The sequence below is a fragment of the Taudactylus pleione genome, unplaced genomic scaffold (assembly GCF_031769625.1).
Source record: "Taudactylus pleione unplaced genomic scaffold, aTauple2 ptg000916l, whole genome shotgun sequence".
NCBI lineage: Eukaryota > Metazoa > Chordata > Amphibia > Anura > Myobatrachidae > Taudactylus > Taudactylus pleione.
Window position 1 is genome coordinate 1866704 of NW_028285317.1, and position 24020 is coordinate 1890723.

The 24020-nt window shown below is 43.6% G+C and overlaps 1 protein-coding gene across 4 annotated transcripts in view; it reads right to left on the reverse strand.

Annotated features, from left to right (window-relative positions):
* Positions 1–24020, reverse strand: part of CDK14 (cyclin dependent kinase 14) — a 691508-nt gene that overhangs the window by 500017 nt on the left and 167471 nt on the right. For all 4 annotated transcript variants that reach the window (XM_088459604.1, XM_088459603.1, XM_088459605.1 and 1 more), the window contains 2 exons: positions 19124–19218; positions 5561–5640 (listed from right to left, as the gene is read on the reverse strand). In XM_088459604.1, the coding sequence (XP_088315730.1) occupies positions 5561–5640; positions 19124–19218 (175 nt within the window). The remainder of the gene's footprint in view (positions 1–5560; positions 5641–19123; positions 19219–24020) is intronic.

The window sequence follows — 24020 nt, forward strand, 5'->3', positions numbered from 1 at the left end:
TGCACTCCTCTAGTGATACCACTGACTACATGATTTTAGAATGAGCGTTATTAAATAACATGTCTTTCTATAAGGACTATACTGAGGCCAGTATAATCGGTGCTGCCAACCAGGGCACAAGGCCAAAGGACAAGAGCGTTTCTAGAGAGGAGGGGGCATCATGTGCAGTCTTCGTACCGGGCCCCTCTTCTTCGCCCTGCGGCCGGCAGCGCACTGAGCTGTGTGAGAGTTATAGACTCTGGGCACTAGAGTGTGCCCAGAGTCTATAATATATGCACAGGTCACCGGGAAAATGGCCGTGGCGACCATTTTCCCTGTATTGCGCATGCGCAAACGATGGGAAAATGGCCGCCGCGGCCATTTTTTAGTCGTTTTACAGCGCCGGACCCCCGCTCCAACGTGGGACTCTGGAGAGGTAAGTAACATTATGGGTGTAGGGTGTGCGGTGCGGGGCCCCCCTGGACCCAGGGGCCAGTGTTCCCCGCACACCCTGCACCCATTATAGATACGCCCCTGCCAAGGGAGTGGCAAAGGGGAGCACCAAAGAAGCCCAGCATTTGCCACAGTTGCACATGGCTGCCTAGCAACACCTGCTTCAGGCAGCAGCCTGCACGTGAAGTTATGACGCATTCTGCAGAGGAGTCAGAAAAGAAGTAAAGCAATGAGGAATGCTAAAATATCCACCAAGAATACAGGGAGAGAACTGGGGAGGTCAGGTGTTTTCCCGGCTTGCCCAGGGCACTAAAATATCCAAGTTAGAGCCTACTGTCTTCTGTCTATTGCTATGAACATCACTAGATCCAAAGGATATCCAAAAGGCTAATGTGGGGTTTGTGTGTGGGTATGCGGAAAACCCATGCCGCCCATTGACTTTGCAGCAGCCCCAGCCACTGTCATCACTAGTATAGGCAAGTGCATCAGTGCCCCATGCTAGAAACCAGAGATCAGTCAGATACAGGATTCCCTTCGCCATAAGCACGGAGCTTTAGATACACACCCAGGACACCATCACATTGTCTCCTGCCCTGAAATGCCCTATTTCTCAGAAAGACAGATCCGGCCAAGTTCTTTCCGACTTAGGGCCGTATTCAATTAGACGCGAAAAGCCGAGTTTCGCGAAAAAGTATCGCCGATCTCGGCTTTTCGCGTGGAGCAAACTTATCTCCGTATTCAATTCTAGCTGCCTTTCGAGTATACGGAAAGTCAATGCAATATAATAGGCGAAATAGATTTGCCTCTGAATAGCAGGAGAATAGAAGTGCTAAATTTTTATTTTGGGGTGCAAAGCTGGGAAACCACTCAGAACCCTTGTGACAGGCCCCCAAAGGACAACTGTGTCAACAAATCCTGGAAAAAACTTAACACCCCAAAAAAGTCCTTTCATTTTGGGGCCGAAAAAGTAAAAACTGGGGGGACAGGCATAAAAACTAGCAAAATAGACTTTTTGGGGGCAAGGATGGGGCAGGTGTTTTTGGGGTTGCGGGTGCATGCAACAGGTGCGTTTTTACTTTTGTTTTTTTAACTTCACTTTAGAGACTTTAAAATATGCTAGCACCCATTTTCAAGTACCCCAAATTTGACAGGACTACTTATTTTCCCCCCAAAATACTGCTTAATGCCATTCTTCACCACTTTTATAAAGGCCGCTAAAAGCAAGTAATAGTCAAAACTTAAATACCCAAAATAGCTTTATTAGGGCTATTAGTACTCATCTATATTGATCCCCAATGTTAGTGCATCTTTTTGGGGGGTTCAGGCTGATTTCCCCACTTCTGACAGCACTTTCCGCCTGTTTCACATCCGTCCGGTTAAGTTTTCGTGTGGTTTGGAATTGAATAGGGCGAATAGCGGAGGCGTGCACAATAGGTTTCTGTGTCCAATAAACGTGATGTTTGGCAGAAAGTCCGGCATGCGAAACTTTATCGCGGGTGCAAAACTAATTGAATACGGCCCTTAATTCGCATCTGTGCATGGGATGTATGCAAACACTTTCTGTTTGTGCCAAAGCACAATTCATCCGACTGAGAATCAGGCCCTAAAGTGCAGAACCTAACTTCAATCCCTTACCCTGCATTACTGTACATTTCAGAGTGATGAGTAAGTCTTTACTTTAAATTCATTTTTTTTTTCTTTCTTTCATTTTAACAAAATACCGTCCGCAGGCGAGAAAACCTTACGACGCTGGCAGTGACAAAACATTTACAACCCTTTTAATATTTCTCTACTTTATTACTGAATTCCCAGACCGCCGAAATATGAAAAGTAATGTTCTCAGCTTATACATTTCTGTTGTCCAGCTGTTCTCTGATATATGGTGCAAAAATACATTCAATTCTCTCTCCTGCAAGCTTCTCGCCTTCATTTCTATTCTGTTAGGCTCCCCAAGGAGTTCAGGTTTTATCATAGTGACTTGAATAAGTAAATCTCAAACCAAAAGAGGGTTAGAACATCCTTTATATTGTGACAGAGCCATTTTTCCAGCTTTCTTTCCCAGTTTTGTTCAGTTCAACCTGTAATTGCTGTCTAACAAAAAAAGACTCATAGGTTGGCTCGGCGGGTTACCCAATTTAAGGTAAAAATCTCATTGCGGGGGTATTTATGTTTTTTAAACAATACTATAGAACAAAAAGATGCAGAGATTACGTCTTTGTTCTTAACATCGGTTTGCATACACACAGTAGTATAAGGTATAACACGTTTTATGAAGAGAGAAAAGTCCCTCTGTAGCTTGGTGAAAGACAGTCAGCTTGTGTAGACTTGAAAGGTCTGTTTCACGCTGAATTCAACAATGAGTGGAATATCACATAATGGTCCTGTTCTCAAGCATGTGCCAAATCTATGCGCTGCAGGTTTTGCTTTTGTAGTGTATATCGCTGTGTGTTATAAAAAGGTAATATTACAAAGCATTCAGTAGAACATACCTAGGTATCTCATTAATGAATAATCATTTTATTATCTCCATAAAATTACAAGATGTACACTTCTAATTAGTAGGGTTTAGATCATCACAAAACAAATCAGTCGCACTTTAATACGATCCAACGTTGTGGCATACCCTTATTGGAAGAAAGATGTGCAAATTCTAAGTTTATGCATAGGTACACAGGGGATGCGGTTAATTTACCAATGAACGGGATGCCGACTGCCGAAATCCCAGTGCTGGAATCCCGATCAGCATGAGAAGACCGGCGATAGAATCCCTACATGGCTGAAGATGCCGACGCTGAAATCCCGTCAGCCAGCATCCCGATCGCAAGTATAGCAGGCCGGGTAGATCTTAGCCGTAGGGGAGAATTAGGTTTAGGCACCCCGGGGGGAGGTTAGGGCTAGGCTCCAGACGGGAGGGGGTTAGGCACCAAAAGGGGAAGGGGGAGGTTACGGTTAGGAAATAAGTGGGCAGGGCTAAGGGGGGGGAAGGTTAGGTTTAGGCACTTACCGGGAGGGTTAGGATGCGGGGTAGGGAGAGTTAGTGATAGGGTGCAGGAAAGGGGGGTTAGGGGGTAAATAGGACAGGGGAACACTACTTACTGTTCCCCTGTCGGCACTGTAGGCATCGGGATGCCGCTGCCAGTCTATTGACAGTCGACATATCATACCCAACCCAGTACACAGTATTGCTCTTAAACGGAGCATCTATGATTAAAAAAGGTTACTCCATCCAGGTAGAGACTTTGGGGAGAATTCAATTAGCCCTGATATTTTTTTTGCATTTTTTTTTTTGATTACTTAAAAAAAATTTTTGCGCTATTTAATTAGGCCTCATCTTCTGTAACTGAAAAAATATTTATTTTCGGGCGAAAGAACACAGAATCTGTGAAACAGTAACGAGACCTATGTGTTTTCGTACCACGATTGCGATAACGGGGCTCATTATCCGGGATTATTTTTGCCTGTCCCAGGCTTTGGGGTCAGTTGAGTAGCTCAGTAAATTGGCCATAGTAAATTACCGTGGCTAATTGAATCCCCCCTATGGGGGAGATATCAAACCTTCTAGAAAGAAAGTGAAGAAGATGCCCATAGCAACCAATCATCTTCTAATTGTCATTTATAGACTGTGCTAGATAAATAACAGAAGCAAGTGTTTGCTATGGACAACTTCTCCACTTAATCTCTTGAAGACTTTATACATCTCTCCCAATGTGATATAGAGGTTAGCTGTCTGTAGACAACTATGTGTGCTATGCAGTTGCCAGGACATCCCCTTATCTACATCTTCGGTTTGGAATTGGCCACATCAGATAGACAACAACAAAGGGCAGTGCAATCAATTACACCATGGGGTAGGGCTGTTCTTCCACCATTGATGGTTAGTAACGACCAATGGTAGAAAGTTTTGACATCAATTGCTGGAGGTCCGATGGTTCTCCACTATGTTGGAGACCGCAGCAATGATGTTGTTTTTTTTAGGGGCGCAAAGCTCCGTCCCCCCAATACGATGCTTATCCAAAGCTCTCTTCCTGATTGGCCTGCTGCCCGCCATGTCCCGCAAGCAGCGATGACCATCAAGGGTACAAACATCTATGGTTTATTGACATCAATGTAAAACACAGATGGCACCGCAGATGGAGACCATCAATGATGAAGCATTCGTTGACCATCCCAACCATGGTGATAGGGGCCATGAGATGCTCTACCTAGAAAATCACACAAATAAGCTGCCGAATGAGATTACATTTGAAATAATCGAGCAGTAACACTTCCTTCAGGTCTTCTCAGGTTGTACTGAGGAATTGTCACACCAAGGATAGAGTTACTTGGAAGATCTACTGAGACAGTTCAACTGTTCCTACTATGGTGATCTTTGTTGCTTCCTTGGCAGCAGTCTCTGTAGCCGAACCAGGAGAACAAGTGTCCACACTATTTCCAGCAGCGAGCCCAGCGCTAAAGAGTAATACGGGCTACACACAGCTACTCCACAAGCTGGCATATATTATGGATGCCAGCAGCTGACTGATTTAACATTTTTACAAAGACTTGTTCATATTTTATGTCTACATCTCTTTCCTTATTCCCACCAGACCAGACCCCCGGTAGCTGCAGAGAAATGCCAGTTGCTAACAGCTGCTTTATTATTGGAGGATGATGACATTACTGTATTACAGTTACCACTCGGCAGGGAAAAAACACCCTATAAGCCAGTTGCCCCTTTGGGGAGAATTACACAAGTCATGGGTACAAACTCTCCCTGAATAACTTCCAGTACAGACAGCTAGAATGCCAGACGCTTGTAAAGTTGTAACTCCTGCAAATGGTGAAATTCTATGATGAATGTGAACTGTGCCAATTAGAAGAGTGATATAAATTTTAAAATAAGACCTTTGCCATTGTCAATGCATTGACTATAAATTCAGGTTAATTACGGTATACGGTAGCTTGACAAAAAAAAAAAAAAAGTCTATTCCTTTAAATAAAAAAAAAAACACAAGAACTATCGCAGTGATTCCAAACTTTTGGATGCCGGTGTACATTATATACATATCATATTTGCTGGCCTTTGTACAGTGCTCCAGGTAATGCTGGTGCTATCGTACACTCTGAAGTCTACCAGACATGTACATACCTTCCCTAATGGCAGTAAATGGAGTTCCCTCTTCTTCTTGTAATCTGATCACCTTCAATGCCACCAGCTTTCCATTCACTCTGAAAGAGATGAGGAGACAGTGTTATTACACAATGCAGGGCTGACAAGCTTTATGGTACGTGGAACTATTACAGTCAATGAGTGGACTGCAGTTAGTGCTATGTATGGAATCGGAATGAAATACAGATGGACGGGATGTCGGCTGTGATTACACTGACAGCGGCATCCTGATAGTTCATATCCTGACAGGGGAATGGTAAGTAATGTTCCCCTGTTCTATTTACCCCCTAACCATAACCCTCTTTTCCTGCACCCTTATACTAACCCTCCCTACCCCGCACCTTAACCCTCCCGCTAAGTGCCTAACCCTAACCCACCCCCCTTAGTGCCTAACCCTCACCCTCCCCCCGGAGGTGCCTGAACCTAACTCCCCACCCCCCCCCCTTCCCCGTCCGAAGCCTAACCCTAACCTCCCCCCTCCCGCAACCTAACCTTAAGTCCACCCGGCTGCCTAAACCTAACTCTCCCCCCCGCGGCTGATACTTACCTTTCCCCGGTGTCCTTACAATCGGGATGCCGTGTGCCAGGATCCCGGCATCGGCATCCCGAGTCACATTGGGATTTTGGCGCCGGTGTTGTCTCGGCGATTGGGATTCTGATACCGGGATTCCGGCAGATGGTATCCCGGTTGTCGGGATCTTAACCGCATCCCCTATGTATATATCAGCTATGAATATAAATATCAAAATGATCTTCATAAAATTATATCTTTATGGGGTTCATGTAGAGCTTAACGCAAATTATGTGCATTAGGGAAAGTCAGTGTAACGGCAGGCATTTCATCCCTCTGATTCTGCCGCTAGCAGCCAAGACTATCTGCACTAGTGCTGGCTGCTATATATTTTTTTTATGGAAAGGTGCTAATTTGTCTGGCTCACAAAGTGTATCCATTACCTATACAAAGTGTAAGTGTAAGCAGTGATCTGACATCACCTATACAAGGTGTAAGCAGCGATCATTACCTATACAAGGTGTAAGCAGTGATCATTACCTATACCAGGTGTAATCAGTGATCATTACCTATACAAGGTATAAGCAGTGATCATTACCTATACAAGGTGTAAGCAGTGATCATTGCCTATACAAGGTGTAAGCAGTGATCATTACCTATACAAGGTGTGAGCAGTGATCATAGGCTCTACAAGATGTAATCAGTGATCATCACCTATACAAGGTGTGAGCAGTGATCATTACCTATACAAGGTGTAAGCAGTGATCATTACCTATACAAGGCGTAAGCAGTGATTATTACCTATACAAGGTGTAAGCAGTGATTATTGCCTATACAAGGTGGAAGCAGTGACCATTACCTATACAAGGTGTAAGCAGTGATCATGCCTATACTAGGTGTAAGCAGTGACCATTACCTATACAAGGTGTAATCAGTGATCATTACCTATACAAGGTGTAAGCAGTGATCATTACCTATACAAGGTGTGAGCAGTGATCATAGGCTATACAAGGTGTAATCAGTGATCATTAGCTATACAAGGTGTAAGCAGTGATCATTACCTATACAAGGTGTAAGCAGTGATCATTACCTATACAAGGTGTAAGCAGTAATCATTACCTATACAAGGTTTAACAGTGATCATTACCTATACAAGGTGTAAGCAGTGATCATTACCTATACCAGGTGTAATCAGTGATCATTACCTATACAAGGTGTAAGCAGTGATCATTACCTATACAAGGTGTAAGCAGTGATCATTGCCTATACAAGGTGTAAGCAGTGATCATTACCTATACAAGGTGTGAGCAGTGATCATAGGCTCTACAAGATGTAATCAGTGATCATCACCTATACAAGGTGTGAGCAGTGATCATTACCTATACAAGGTGTAAGCAGTGATTATTACCTATACAAGGTGTAAGCAGTGATTATTCCCTATACAAGGTGTAATCAGTGATCATTACCTATACAAGGTGTAATCAGTGATCATTACCTATACAAGGTGTAAGCAGTGATCATTACCTATACAAGCTGTGAGCAGTGATCATAGGCTATACAAGGTGTAATCAGTGAGCATTACCTATACAAGGTGTAAGCAGTGATTATTCCCTATACAAGGTGTAATCAGTGATCATTACCTATACAAGGTGTAATCAGTGATCATTACCTATACAAGGTGTAATCAGTGATCATTACCTATACAAGGTGTAAGCAGTGATCATTACCTATACAAGCTGTGAGCAGTGATCATAGGCTATACAAGGTGTAATCAGTGATCATTACCTATACAAGGCGTAAGCAGTGATCATTACCTATACAAGGTTTAACAGTGATCATTGCCTATACAAGGTGGAAGCAGTGACCATTACCTATACAAGGTGTAAGCAGTGATCATGCCTATACTAGGTGTAAGCAGTGACCATTACCTATACAAGGTGTAATCAGTGATCATTACCTATACAAGGTGTAAGCAGTGATCATTACCTATACAAGGTGTGAGCAGTGATCATAGGCTATACAAGGTGTAATCAGTGATCATTAGCTATACAAGGTGTAAGCAGTGATCATTACCTATACAAGGTGTAAGCAGTAATCATTACCTATACAAGGTTTAACAGTGATCATTGCCTATACAAGATGTAAGCAGTGACCATTACCTATACAAGGTGTGAGCAGTGATCATTGCCTATACTAGGTGTAAGCAGTGACCATTACCTATACAAGGTTTAACAGTGATCATTGCCTATACAAGGTGTAAGCAGTGATTATTACCTATACAAGGTGTAAGCAGTGACCATTACCTATACAAGGTGTAAGCAGTGATCATTACCTATACAAGGTTTAACAGTGATCATTGCCTATACAAGATGTAAGCAGTGACCATTACCTATACAATGTGTAAGCAGTGATCATTGCCTATACTAGGTGTAAGCGGTGACCATTACCTATACAAGGTTTAACAGTGATCATTGCCTATACAAGGTGTAAGCAGTGATTATTACCTATACAAGGTGTAAGCAGTGATCATTATCTATACAAGGTGTAAGCAGTAATCATTACCTATACAAGGTGTGAGCAGTGATCATAGGCTATACAAGGTGTAATCAGTGATCTATACCTATACAAGGTGCAAGCAGTGATTATTACCTATACAAGGTGTAAGCAGTGATCATTATCTATACAAGGTGTAAGCAGTAATCATTACCTATACAAGGTGTGAGCAGTGATCATAGGCTATACAAGGTGTAATCAGTGATCTATACCTATACAAGGTGTAAGCAGTGATCATTACCTATACAAGGTGTAAGCAGTGATCATTACCTATACAAGCATGCGGCGCGCTCCAGGTCATCGTGACCCGGATCACGCCGTTTACACTGCAGGGTTTCACGGGTCATTCCCGTGTTAAACCCTGCAAGTTACCTGGGTTGGATTGCCGTGTCACTCGACCCGGGAATCCAACCCTGTCCCCTTTTACTCCAAGGAGCTACCTGGGTTAACCCTGCAATAATCCGGGTTTTAGTTCTGGTGTAAACGGGATATGAGTGAATATATAGGCTGCTTTGTTTCAGAACGGCTACCTCTGATGCGTGTACATAGATATTAAAGGTCTGCATTAAACTGCTAAAATGAAAACCCTTCTTGTAGAGAAAGCGATATTTCCTAAAACAAATCTTTGGCTTCCTGAGTTCTCATGAAATATTCAGGATGGAGATTTACAGACTCACAATCCTATTATGATTCAGTTATTAGCCACAGACGGCCACCACATAGTATCCTTAAATAACTTTTCAAACAGACGATCTGCAATAATATTTTTTTTATATCAGTAGCATTTAGTGCAACTTCAGCAGAAAAGTCTATGGCAGTTCTATGTGCCAAATAGAAGACACTCACACGACACCGATTCAGAGATACATGCTAATGCAATCGCAGCTGAGATACCACACGGACGCATCCGCGAAAATATGCTAATGTTTCCAAATGCTTACCCAAGCATAGGGACGCCCAACCCTGCCTTCTCATCTCTCTCCCACATCACGCACAATTCTAAACATCGGTAACATCAACGCAGACCTGGCAGCCATGCAGCTTATGCTGACCAGCCTCAAACACAGCATCTCTCCTAACACACAGAGAGCTCTCATGTTGCGAAGGAGATAGCAGTAGCTAATTCATAAAACGCCGTTTAAACAGTCAGACACGCTTCCTTTGCCTAGCCACAATCCGTTACCTCCCCCAAACGCTGACCACCTGCAACTGAATCCTCTGTGCGAGAGTAGTTTCAAAACAATCGCTACATGTGCGCAGTGCGTCTTACACACATGCGCAATGGCAAACAATCGCTCAATCGGAGTAAATACCTCTGAATGAGGCCCAAAGTCACCTCTAAACGGTCCATGATTGGGCTCTGGAGTTACCAGGACCGTTCTTACATGTGTGATATACATTAAGGCCGAGATGAATTAATGATTTCAAAAGAATTGCGATTTCCGACCTATTGTCGCAGCTGCACAAACATTGTAGTACAACGGAATGTATCACAATAATATTGCCAGGAGGCAATTCTGCAAGTCCTCTCTGAGATATTTCACCATAAGTTTTATATTTATCATAGGGAGAAGAACCCTGTATCTGGCAAAAGGGGAAAGACTATTTAAGAGAGATTGTCACCAGTATGGCAGCCATCTTGAAGCCGGCCATCTTGGATGCAACTCTAATTTTTTCCATTGGGAAGGTAGTCATGTGTAATCACCCGTGGAGCAGAAGGTAAGTGTAGCACAAAGAAGGATCCCTGTTCCGTTCAAGCACTGTTTAAGCAAGAGCCAGGAACTCCCTCAGTTGTGTAAAACAAAACATAAAAAGGTAGAAAAAAAGAATTGAAGACATGAAAACAAAAGGTGTAGGAGGGACCTGCTTGCAGGAAGACTCCATTTGGTAAATGGCAGGGCAGAGTTATTACGGATTACAGTGAGGGCGTGCCACTGCGGGTGGTATAGGAGGGAGCAGGTCGGGCTCTAATAAAGTGATGGGTTGAAGATTTGAAGGCTGCACACACTCCACTCAGGAGCATGTACTGTGCAATGCATAGAACTGGCTGCAGTCGAAAGATTTGCAACAGGGTATTCTACAGGAGCAGGGCCGGACTGCCCATCTGCAAATGCCAGAAGGGCCGATGTCACTCACTTTGGGTGCGGCTTGCATCCCGGCGTCATGGCGTCGCGGCTGACTGAGTCAATTGACTGAGGAGCAGGTGCCAGGGCAGGCACGAAGACGTAGCTGCTCACCACCACCTGTGGGAATATGGGGGGGGGAGTAGGTTGCTGCTAGAGGAACAGGGGGAGGGGGGGGAGAGACATAAGCTGCTGCTAGAGGGATGGGGGAGGGGAGATAAGCTGCTGTTAGAGGGACAGGAGGGTGACGCAGGGGCATGGAGCTGCTGCTAGAGGTACAGGGGAGGGGAGATAAGCTGCTGCTAGAGGGACAGGAGGGTGACGCAGGGGCATGGAGCTGCTGCTAGAGGTACAGGGGAGGGGAGATAAGCTGCTGCTAGAGGGACAGGAGGGGGACGCAGGGGCATGGAGCTGCTGCTAGAGGGACAGGGGGGAGATAAGCAGCTGGTGGGAGAGGAGACACAGACACACTTAGGGCCTCATTCATCAGCAAGTTTTATCACTTAAACTGAGTGATAAAATGTGTTACGTATTATAACGGTGCTCCAGCCAATCAGCTCCCAACTGTCATCTGTTTGAAAAATGACAGTTGAGAGCTGATTGGCTGAAGCACCATTTATCATACACAGCGAGGCCCTGAATTTGTTTTATGCGTCATTACTGTGCGTGGCATAATGTGTTTTAAGGGGCATTACTGTGTGGCATAATGTTTAAAGGGGCATTACGGTGTGGAATAATATGTTTTAAGGGGCATTGCTGTGTGTGGCATACTGTTTATAAGGAGTACTACTGTGTGGCATAATGTTTATAAGGAGTACTACTATGTGGCATAACGTGAATGGGCTCTGTGCGGCATTACGTGAACGGGCTCTGTGTGGCATAAAGTGAATAAGGGACACTACTGTGCTGTGTAATTTGAATTGGAGGTACTGTTGTGTGGTCACGCCCCTTCCCAGCGAGACCACACCTGCTTCAGTTGTGGATGGCAGCACCAATGCTCTTTATGTACACAGGGTACCAAAATGTGTAATAACAGCTCTGCTTTGGTGAACAGATGTGTCCTCCTCTGTGTTCAGCACCCCCTGCCCTAAAAAAATCCTACAGTGAACACTATCTAATCCTCTGCTAACCTAGGGCCTGGTCAATTGGGAAAATGCCTTCCCTTTTCTTTGTGTGTGACCTATACCAATGAAGTGCCAACTTAACCTAACAGAACCAACAAAATACCAAATGTCTTACTATGGCACATGTTTGAATCCCCTGCAGGATGAGCTCTGTTGTGTGTATTTAAATACAGAGAATGATGTATACTTAAATGTTGTTCTAATATTAATTATATTTGTAAGAGCATGTAGGAGGGGTCATGAATAGTAAGGGGAGGAGTCTATGCCAAGAGCCAGATGCGGACGTGAGGTGGGCCTGTGTGCTTTAACTGCCAGGGCCTATTTTTAGTCCCAGTCCGGCCCGTGTAGGAGGGTAGCGGCACGTTGGAAGTCTTGTAGTAGGGAGTAAGTGGTGGCACCAGGTTCAGAAATAAGGAAGGTACCCGGTGATAATAAGTAAAGTGACAGTATGTTGACAAGTAGGCCAAGAAGAACATTAATGTTCAACTGGACAGACGTTCACTGTTCCATAATATGATGACAATCAACTTCATGATAAATTGTAGTATAGTATAAATACAGTAGATTGAATATGTATTCGACTTAATCAGGGCAAATATTCAATACTTATAGAAAGTAAATAATTGTCTATTTTTTTTAACAATTTCTCAAGGTGCCCTCAAAGTACCCCAAAATCACCTTTTCCTTTTTTTTTTTATTTTTTTTATTTTTTTTTTTCATTTAATTCATTTGAGATTACACAAAAAATTTAGCTTTTTTACATTTTTTTTATATTTTTTTAAAAAAGCCCAAATCAGCCATTTGACACCATTTAAAAACCTATGGTACCTTCCACAATGCCCACAAACAGCCTTCTATACGGTCCTGCTAACGAAATTATTAATTTTGGGGGTTCAAGGATGGTCTCCCCACTTTTTCATGCACTTCTCTCACATTGCATTTGGCAGTCAAATGGCACTGAGAAAATTAAAAATAGAGACAGCACTCTCCTAGTATCACCTTGCACTAAAATTGTGGCTGCCGGAATAGAGTAGGGTACCCCACCTACATAAGAGTTGTGAAAATAAGAATAAAAGACCAGCGCTTGCCAAAATGTAGCAAACAAAAGAAATATAAAGACAAAACTAAATAATTATATCTTCTTCTGACCACCAAATTCCCAATATACAATTACACATATTGTTTCAGATAAAACAGTTATTAGATCCTATATATCTGTCAGACCTTTTTTTATTTTCAAATATATATTAAATAAATTCTTGAAACATATCTACCTTGTATGCTCTTTTTAATTTACTTATTTTTATCTATATATTTCTTTTGTTTGTTAAATTTTGGCGAGTGCTGGTCTTTTATTCTTATTTTCACAAGTCAATTCGCACCCCTCCACTGCGAGTACAGCGAATAGGCATTTTTAATTGGATTGGAGATTGAGGCAGCAGGAATACTGCTCCGCTGTGAGCTTTGCCTTTCATAGGATAAATCTTTATTCAAAATGTTACATGAAGATGAAGCCTCGCACCCACTGGTGTTCACTTACATGCATTTGTAACTAGAACATCCAAAGTCTGTGGGTCAGAGTCAGACAATGAAACCTATTGGAACTAATCCAGAATGAATGTTACGGCTGCTTACATAATGTATCTTGCTTTATTCACACTGCACAAGCCCTGGGACAATGGACCATACGCAACTGAGTATGCAATTGCGATTACGCACGCAGTTCAACGGCGATAGTATGCTAATTCATTGCGATCGCTATGCCGTCGCTGCACAAGGATGCCCACTATACTCAGCACACATACGTACTGTTTATCAAGACTGAGAAACCATTGGTGCAATGGAGTACCATCGCAGCCTCAAGCACACTTGCACAAGCTCTGACCTTCCTCAGAAATTGCTAAGTTCCACGCAAGCTACGAGACCTCAGACTGCGTATGGCATCGCAGTGCATAATTTATGCACGTCCCTGCAACGGCGTGCAAACGCACTAGAACGCCTGCGTTCGGCCGACCACCCCCGTCCCCACCCACAAACTGCACTTTCGGTCAAAGACTCCGCAGTAGGCCATCAACCATCGATAGTTAACAATCAATGGTTAACGGTCAATGGTTTTGCTATCGATCGCAAAGAGCCAATGGTTATCCTCCATCGATGGACGAGTGGACGATGGTTATTTATTTACATTTTTTTGACAGGACCGGGCTTAGTCCCCGCCCCCCAGCATCTACTAATCCCCACCACTATTTTTTGATTGATCTGCAGCCCGCTGTGCCCACAGCAGTGGTGGCCACTGATGGGTGCAAACCATTGATTCACCATAGATGGTTTTTGTGCCATAGATGATAATCACCAATGGACCCATCAATTAACCATCCCGATGGACACACCACCGATGGCCATCCCTAGTTCATGCAAGAACAAGCTATGAGAATTATTCTAATTTAACTCACATCAGCACTGCACTTACAACTGAACAAGGCATGTTTGGGCTGCCAAGAGACGTTCTCACGTCGGAAAAGTTGAGTGAGGACCAGCAGGTTGAATGCAATGCATAAGCATCCCTGTTTCCAGACAAACCTCTTGCACCATGAAGATGACTGGTAAGAAACCAAGCATGCACAAAATGCGGGGGTGCACTGTAGTATGCAGTACATGCACTAGTAAATATGCAAGGCTTCAACACACACTTACATTTGTATGATTTTTTTTTTTTAAAGTAAATAAATGCCAGCATTGCAGAGGCCTTATGTTTGTTTCATTTCATCTTCAAGATCCTTTTCAAGCCAATCAAAGTGTAATCATGTTTCTTGTGTCCACACAATGGGGGTCATTCAGAGTCGGTCGCAAGCGCTGAGCGCTCACAACCACTGGGCATGCGCGCAACGGAGCCGTCTCCGTCGTGCGCATGCGCGAGACCCAGCTAGCGACGGACTCTCCGTCGATAGGGGTCTCGCAGCAGACGGGCGAGCTGTCGATGGTGAGTGACAGCTCGCCCCAATTGGGAGGCGGGCAGGGGGCGTGCCTGCCCAAACGGAGGCGTTCCCGCTGGAACGCTTGCCGTGTGGGGGCGGCCCCACTGACATCATTGCTGATGTCAGTGGGGAGCTTCCTGCTCGATCAGAGCAGGAAGCTCCCTGGGGCTTACGAGTGTCCATACCCAACCTTAGGGTCTGGTCGTAAGCCTCGATGGCCTTTACCATCGCGACCATCACCCATGTCGGTCGCTAGAGCTTTGGGTGTTAACCCACAGCTTAGCGATCAACAAGGACGCGGTCGTTCAGGATGTAAGCGGCCGCCCTGATTCAGTGCGACCACTTGCAACTAACTACCGCCTCTGAATGAGGTCCAATGTTTCTACTCTCTGTTCGGAAATTTTTATTTAAGGACATTTTAAATGGGTTTAAGTTATCCCTGAAAAATACCTTTTATATTGACAATATTTCATTATGAGGAACATGATCGCACACACAAGCTCACAAGTGACCAACAAGCGCTATCAAAATCACTGGTGGAAAATATTCCAATTTCTAAATTTCAATAAAGTGGAATAAAGGGACTGGGACAGTCTCGGCCAGATCTGCGGCCACATAGCGTGCTTGGAAATACTGTAGCTGCGATTCACCACTTGTATTCAGAGACGGACGTATCCATGCGGCTGGGCCGCCTCCATACATCTGCTCGTGAGTACAGCGGCCACCAGCCCTTTACTTGGTGCAAAAGGTACGTCTGAAACCGCCAGATCTTCGCACTCGCTTACCTCTAGCGTCTACACGCCCACGGCAAACTTATGCTAAATATGAATGCCCCTTTGCTGCCCAGTTACACGCATTTTGCTACAAGCTGAGATCAGACTTTCTGTACAAAATATAATGTATATGAGCTCATTACATAAAGTCACTGAGATTCAAAATGGCTGACAGCACGATTAAAGAATTAGAATGTTGTCGCACAGAGATCGCTAAACTACCAAAAAGTCAAATGACACAAACACTACATAAATAAGTCTTTGGGTACCTTTTACTACCATACATAACAGATATATTGAAGTAATATTACAGGAACAACTGTCATAACCTTCTTAAAGGTACTTTGTTGTGGAATGTCTGACCTGCAAACCAGGGCATCATCACAGGAGACTACTGACCTAGGGTTGCTCGTTGCTGCAGCACAGTTAAATAACGTACTGTAGCAATGATATCATGTGTGACACACATGGATGTTTGCATGGTCAGAGCATCACACACACAAGATGTTTTTCACTGTCCAGATCACACGCTATGTGCTTTGCAGTACTTAGCACATCAATTACGGTTGTTCAATAGGTTCCAAATCGAAGACCCCAGACACTTGAACATCACCCCTAAATGGTTTATACTTCCCTCCAAAACACATGATACAATTAATTGTTTAATTAATCAGGGAATGTCTTAGATTTATAAATTAGTCACTTTAGTGCCAGATGGGCTTAATGATGCCATCAATTGATTTTAATAATACGCTGAGTGAATTATTCCGTTTTTACTTCTGCCATCATTATACAGTAGGAGGCACACATTATTACATTTATTTTTGGAATATTTATCTTAGCTATAATAAGGATATGAATTTTATTCTCTTTTGAAAACTGTTGTATGATTTTGTTTCATTATTTGTACTCGCTATTTTATTTTTTATTTGTTTTTAATCATTGAGGTGAAGATTTTTTTTTATTTCTGTATAAATAAAATATCATCTAACTTCTGAGGCTTCAGCAAGTGCTACTTTGTTATTATGTAACAATAATACGGTTTACATTTAAGATGGAAATACATTAGATGGGTTCCTGTTACCCCAGATATAAAACACTGTGGTTTCTTGAAAATGTGCTCAGGAACTATACATGTAGTCCAGATAAAGGGATCAATCTCTGAAACGCGTGGGAACTATCAAAATTGCATTGTCAGCTTCCTTTGCAGATTTTTTGAAAATAAATAATAATAATAATAATAATAAATATTATAAGAGGTTGATTATTCATTACAACACATTCTAGAGAAGCACCATGATTATATAAAAGTGCTTTTAAATAGAATACAGAATAAAAATGTTGCTTATGTTTCATACAGATCTGTCCTTATGCACTATTGTTGTAGTCTCGTCACACAGCCCTTCTCCATGCTCCAGTTCTCATTTCTGTTTCGCTCGAATGTGCATATAAGGCGCAATCGGATGCGACAAAACCGCTTCCTGAGACTGCGCGGATTAATTCGATGTGCAACACTTGTATATCTGTGTGCGACTGAGTCTGAATCTGTGTACATAGAGCTACGATGCAGCAGGCGCAGCTTTTTTTTCTCGCCAAGTTCCATTGTACAGATTCAGACTTCCAGATATAAAACTGCTGCAGATCACATTGATCACGTGCAGTCTCGTGAAGAGGGTTTGTTGCATCGTGTTGCAACTAAAACGCACATTGGAGCAAAAAGAAAAAAGACACTGGGGGTCATTCAGACACGCTCGCAAGCGGGTCGATGATCCCCACTGCGCATGCGCACGACGGAGGGAGCTCCGTCGTGCGCATGCGCGAGACCTGGCGAGCGACGGGCTCACCAACGCTCCGGGTCTCACATCAAAGGGGGCGTGCTGTCGATGTTGACTGACAGCACGTCCCCTTTGGTGGGCGTGCCGGGGGCGTGCCTGCCAGACGGAGGCGTACCGTCTCAAGCCGGCCCCACTGACATCACTAGTGATGTCAATTGGAGTGATTTTGGCTCTGATAGAGCCAAAATCACTCCAGGGCTTGCGGCAGCGAGACCCTACCACAGGGTCTCCGTCGCAAGCCCGATGGTTGCGATGGTCAAGACCATCGCGACCATCATCATGGACGCTCGCTATAGCTGTGGGTGGTAACCCACAGCTATGCGAGCGTCCATGAGGACGCTCCAAAAAAAGGTAGGAGGGCCCTGATTCAGAGCGAGCGCTCTGGTCAGAGCGTTCAGCTCTGAATCAGGCCCACTGCTCAGGTGCGGCTCACTTACGCCAAGCATGTGGCATTTTGAAACTAAGTATATAAGGACACATCTGCATATTGTAGGTTATTATCCAATAGTCACACCAAGTGCATTGTGTTTATCTTAAAATAGGTTCCAGTATCTACATTGAAAAGTGAATACAATATTACAGCAGCTTCCATAATCTTCAGACGCTTATTTCATTTATTTCTGGACATTTTGCTGACTTTCTGCTGAACTAGTTATAAGAATTAAAAACGATACAAAAAATAATAAATTATGCCTGCACCGTGTATCATTGTGCACCCACAGAATAAACACGTCACGTCAAACTTTGATAAATGCTGAAATAGTGACTTTTTCCTTACTATTCATTGACTGCAATATACAGAGAATCAACTTTTCAGATAGATCTAAAATGTTATTTACATACAAACAGTATAAAGTAATGTATGTCACTATAACCAGCTATATTTTCAATAGTGGAGATTCTGAAATATTAACAGAAAATCAAATAAAATAAAACACATGAATCAATAAACTATAAAACAGGAAAATGTCAAAGTATTTGTATTTTCCCAATACAACGTAAAACATGAAGGGGTCAATTCAAATAGCCATGAGTCAGCTTACAGCGCTGGTGTCACTAAATACCCTCTCTCTCTACCTCCGGACTAACTGACTTTTGCTTGCAGCCCCAAAGGGCTTAGTGCAAAAATCTGTTAGTCTGGGGAGAGATAGGGACAATTGGTGATGTTTCCATGTCATTGTAATGGCATCGTGCCCCACTCGTGGCTAATTTATCTGACCCCTAAGAGCAAAGTAAAGCATACTTACTGAAATTGAGCTCCCACCTTCTGGGAGGGGGCTAGCCAGGCTTCTACGGTGGGAGGATGTGGCTGGTAGAAGGGGGCGTGGCAATGATGCAGCACTGGGGGCGGGGCAGTGGCGTGACCCCGCAATTGCATCATTGTGGGCCGTCCCTTCTTCACAATGTCAAGATAAACAGCACTGTGAAGGGGGCGGGGCAACGATGCTGCGATTCAGTTTTTTTAAATATTGCACATCCATTTTGAAATATATAGGATATGTTAAGTTTAGTTTTCTGAAGCAAATACTGTACTGTATATTGGAGACAAAGGTTTAATGGAGAAGAATATTTTACCTACAGACACCATTACAGGCTTTTCTTTGTTTAATTTGAGTATAGAAAACTTTTTATCAAGAAAAATACTTACTTGCTTTTGCCCTTATAAACTGTTGCATAGGATCCCTCGCCTAATTTTTCCAATTTTTCATAGGAATCTGCTTTCCCAAATTTAGGACTTGTCGGCTAAAAGAAGAAAAAAAAAAACAGGATCATCAAATTATGGTTGACGCCAAGGACAGTAATATGAATGAAGAAAAGGGTGTAACTTATTGTCACTATATATAAAATAAATGAGAAACACAAATGATGACTGAGATTTCCATGCATTATACACGGATCGGCACTCAGTGGTAGATGTAGGGCAGATTAGTCTCCCAAGAGGTGACCAGGATTACAGGGAATACAATTATACCACCATGGCAGTAAGGGGATCTCACGGTCACCATTCACAGTGTCCTATTTATGTTAATGTATCGGATGCAGCTTTAACATGATAAAAGACACAAATAGGCTATACGATGGTTCACGTTGTATTCAATGTCCGAAATGTATAACCCTTAACCCTTTCCCGTGTAATGTATGATTTAGCTATTGACACATACAAAAGTGCTTTAATAGCTACATATAATATATATATTTTTTTTTTAAAACATAATTTATTAGTGAGATGAGAGACAATACGAAAGCGACCTACACAGAGGTCTAAACATATAGACACACCATATTACAAAGATGAGTAAATGCACAGTACATCAATAATAAACAGATGTGCAATAAAACAGTCTCATCTAATTTTTTTTCAATATTGAAAAAAGAGAGAAGAGGAGGAAACAGAAAAGAAAGAAAGAAAAAAAAAAAAAAAAAAACAACGGAAGAGAAGAATAGAAGGAGGTTGGGGAAGAGGGAAGGGGATAGATCCGACTGGACTGGACGCAGCAAGTTAGCACAATAAATCCGAAACTGGGATAAGATAACAAAATAACATATCAAAAAGTGTTCACAGAAATGCTGGGGGGACCTGAAAATAAGAGGTCCAGGGTTCCCAGACCTTAATGAAATTGGTGGAGGAGCCCTTCAGTATGCTAGTGACGTATTCCATGGAGAGGACATGCCATATTTTGGCTATAATCAGACCCAAACTAGGCGTTTCAGACTTCTTCCATGCTGATGCAATAACGCATCTGGCTGCCAATACCATCTGAGTAAATAATTTATTTTGGTGGGGAGATGCCCCAGGGATGGCTATAGGGAGTAGAAAATATTTAGGGCTAAAAGGGACCTGAATACTCAAGACAGAATTGGCCAATGTACACAATTCCTTCCAAAGGGGAACTAATTTCGAACAGCTCCACCAAATATGTAGGAATGTCCCGTCTGTTATGCAGCATCGCCACCACAATGAGGAAGTCCCAGGGTACATTTTGTTAAGACGAGTAGGAACATAATACCATCTAAAAAATAACTTGTACGCATTTTTTTTTATGCGAACACATATTGAGCTTTTGACCAAGTTAGAATACATATCAGTCCAGTCATCATTGTCTAAGGTTTCCCCCAAGTCAGCTTCCCAGGCCCTTTCATGAGAGTCTCTAATGTCCGATGATGGGGACAGGAGCAAATTGTATAACGTGGAGATGAGTCCTTTAGGGGATGCCACACGAAGGGCCAGGCCCTCCAACGTGGTGAGAGACATGTGGGAAAGTTGAGACACCAATGTGGAGTGAAAGTGTCGTATTTGCAGGTATTGGAAAAAGAAGGTATGAGGGATGGAAAGGTTGGCCTGTATATCCGAAAACGTGGGGAAGAGCGAGGTCTGCGTAATATCATTTAGTAATCTAATTCCACCGTTCTTCCAATGCACCAAGGCGGAGGAAAGACAGCCCGGACGGAAAAGTGGATTGTCAAACAGCGGAATCAGGGGACTAGGATGGGGGGCAATATTGTGTTGGCAGTTAGCCGTATCCCAAATATCTAAAGAATGGGAAATCACAGGATGATGCAGGGCAGCCCGAGGGCGGGCCGTTTTGGAAAGCCACAACAATGAAGAAATAAAATGCAGTTTAAGTTCATTAGTTTCTATCATGACCCACACCCTCTCAGACTTGGGTCCATTCCACAATACACATTGTGCTAATAGGGGGCAAAATAGTATAATTTAAAATTAGGGACCCCAAGGCTGCCATCAGAAGCGTGCCTCTGCATCACCCCGAGCCCCACCCGAGGTCGTTTATTGGACCAAATAAATTGGGAAGTTATGTGTTGTAGATGCTTAAAAACATAAGGAGGTATCCGGATGGGCAGAGTCTGAAATAGATATAACAACCTTGGCAATAGGTTCATTTTGATGGCATTAACACGGCCGATCCAGGAGATGTGACTAGCTACATATAGTATTATACTGCCATTTGTTGTGCAAAGACTTTTTATATATATTTTTTATTTATAAACCTTTAATATCAGTCCCTATAGACCAGTGATGGGCCACCTGTTATATTACAGGGGCCACACAAACTTCCAAAAGGGCCACACAATACCCAGCAATAAGTTTAAACAAAACACACAACTTTATCAAAGCCACCCAGCTCTCATCCTAACCCACTGCCCCATGTTCCTTGCTCGCTGCCTCTACCCACGTTGTTACCCCTGTGTCTGCCCCTCCCCTGCAGACTGTAAGCTCTCACAAGCAGGACCCGTCTCCCTCGTGCTTTGCCTTACCTTACTTATACCAACATCTCCTCCCCACGGCCTACAAGGCGGGTTTGGTATATTATTTATTTATTTATTAACAGTTTCTTATATAGCGCAGCAAATTCCATTGCGCTTTACAATTTGAATCAACATTAACATTATACTGGGTTGTAATAGACATACATACATACATACATAAAAGACATACATAAGGGTAAGAGGGCCCTGCTCGCAAGCTTACAATCTATAGGGTATAGGATGCTGGCAGTCGGGATCCCAGCTGTCAGAATCCAGACACTGGCATCCCGACAGGGCTAGCATACCGACACTTGCTGTTCAATATGCTAACCCTCCCCCTCTCCCTACCCTAACCCCAACCCCAACTCTTTGGTGCCTAACCCTAACCTCCCCCCCTAGTGCCTGAACCTAACCCCCCCTTTAGTGCCTAACTCTAACCCTTCCCCTAGTGCCTGAACCTAACCTCCCCCTCCCAGCACCCTAAACCTAACCCTCCCCCTTTAGAGCCTAACCCTAACCCTTCCCCTAGTGCCTAACCCTAAACCTCCACCCCTCTATGTAGCGGGATGCCAGCGTCGGTATTGTGAGAGGCATCAGGATTTTGGTGCCGGTATTATCAGCACCGGCATCGTAGCCGCAGGGATACTGACTGTATCCCTACATGGCACCTAACCCTTGGGTATTATGACGACTGATGCAGCAATGTTTATAAACCATGACCACGACCTGCAATGTTCTGTACTGTAAGTGACTTTGCTCTTGTTTGTTCATACTGTATTATAAAACCTAAACACACTTTCTGCAACAATAGCAATGGGAAGAGAAGTGAATATGTGATTGGAGCATAACTAGTAAATACCGGGACTATAATTGACCTTAAGTGGATACAATCAGTGTACTTGTGACAGTACAGATGTGTCCTGCTACATCTTTGCTGCGCACAAGGTTGCAAGGCGTGCGCCCACGAGCGGATACAAATGCGCATGGTGCGACTGCAGTGTGCGCTACAGCGTACCGTAGCGTATGCTGCTGCGGGTAATCACATGGCATGATGCGTGCGCACTTTTGTAGCGCAATCGGCAAAGATGTAGCAGGACACATCTGTATTGACTAGTTATTCCCACGATTTGCGGTCAATCCAATTAGCTGCGATGAACTCGCGGGTGCAAGTTGTCACGGCAACAGCTGCACTATACAGCAGCCCATAGGGCTGCAAGCAAAATTGGGCTAATTCAGGCTGAGAGCGGGCTGCAAGGGGTGCGAGATGAGGTGCCGTTGCCGGCATTTTAATGCCGACTCAACCGCAACTCGCATCCTTTGTGGCTAATTGGATTGACCCCATATATATATATATATATATATATATATATATATATATATACTCACACACACACACACACACACACTTTGTGAATTTATTTTACTGTAGATATTATTCAGTGTTTCTTATCTTTATGTGTTCCATTGTCGGATTATTTCTGGTACTTGTTCTGTATTTTAGGGGGGTATTTATCAAAGCTTGGGGAGAGAAAAAATTGTGAGAGAGATAAAGGACCTCATTCACAGTCTCTCGCAAGTGATGTGCGCTCGCAAGCGGCCTGATGGATTGCGAACACGCATGCGCACGCTTTGTTCTGCGCGTGTGCGAAGTACTCTGTGCGAGCGCAGCCCACTCGCTCGTCAAGCAAAGACAGCCCAGTGATATGAGTGACAGGAGAGGCCGTTTGTGGGTGGTAACAGGGGCAGGACACTAATAACAGGGGAGTGGAGGTGCAAACGCAGGCGTGCCTGAGTGTTTCAACGCCGTTTTTAAGGCGTGCATAATTGACGGGCAGCGTCATAGTACACGTCACATGCTTGTTTTTACACCGAAGTCCTCGCAGTGCTTGCAGCAGGTAAGGCAACCACAAGTGCTGCGATCGCTACAGATGGTGCTCGATGTACCAATGTTTTAATACACTTCCTGGAGATGACGTGTGCAAGTGGGCATATCAACATAGGCTAATGGGTGTCAGCATACACAGAGCGATCACTCGCACAGCCAAAGTGGGTGTGCTTATGCCTTGGCGAGCGATCGCTTCCCATGGCGTCACTTTGAAAAATGTGCATACGCCGCTGGATGCAAGCGAGTGGCCGCTTGCGAGAGACTCTGAATGAGGTCCAAAGTACCAACCAATCAGCTTCTAACTTACATTTTACAGGCTGTGTTTGAAAAATGACACTTAGGAGCTAATTGGTTAATACTTTCTCTCTCACAATTTTAGATCTCTCAGTGAGCT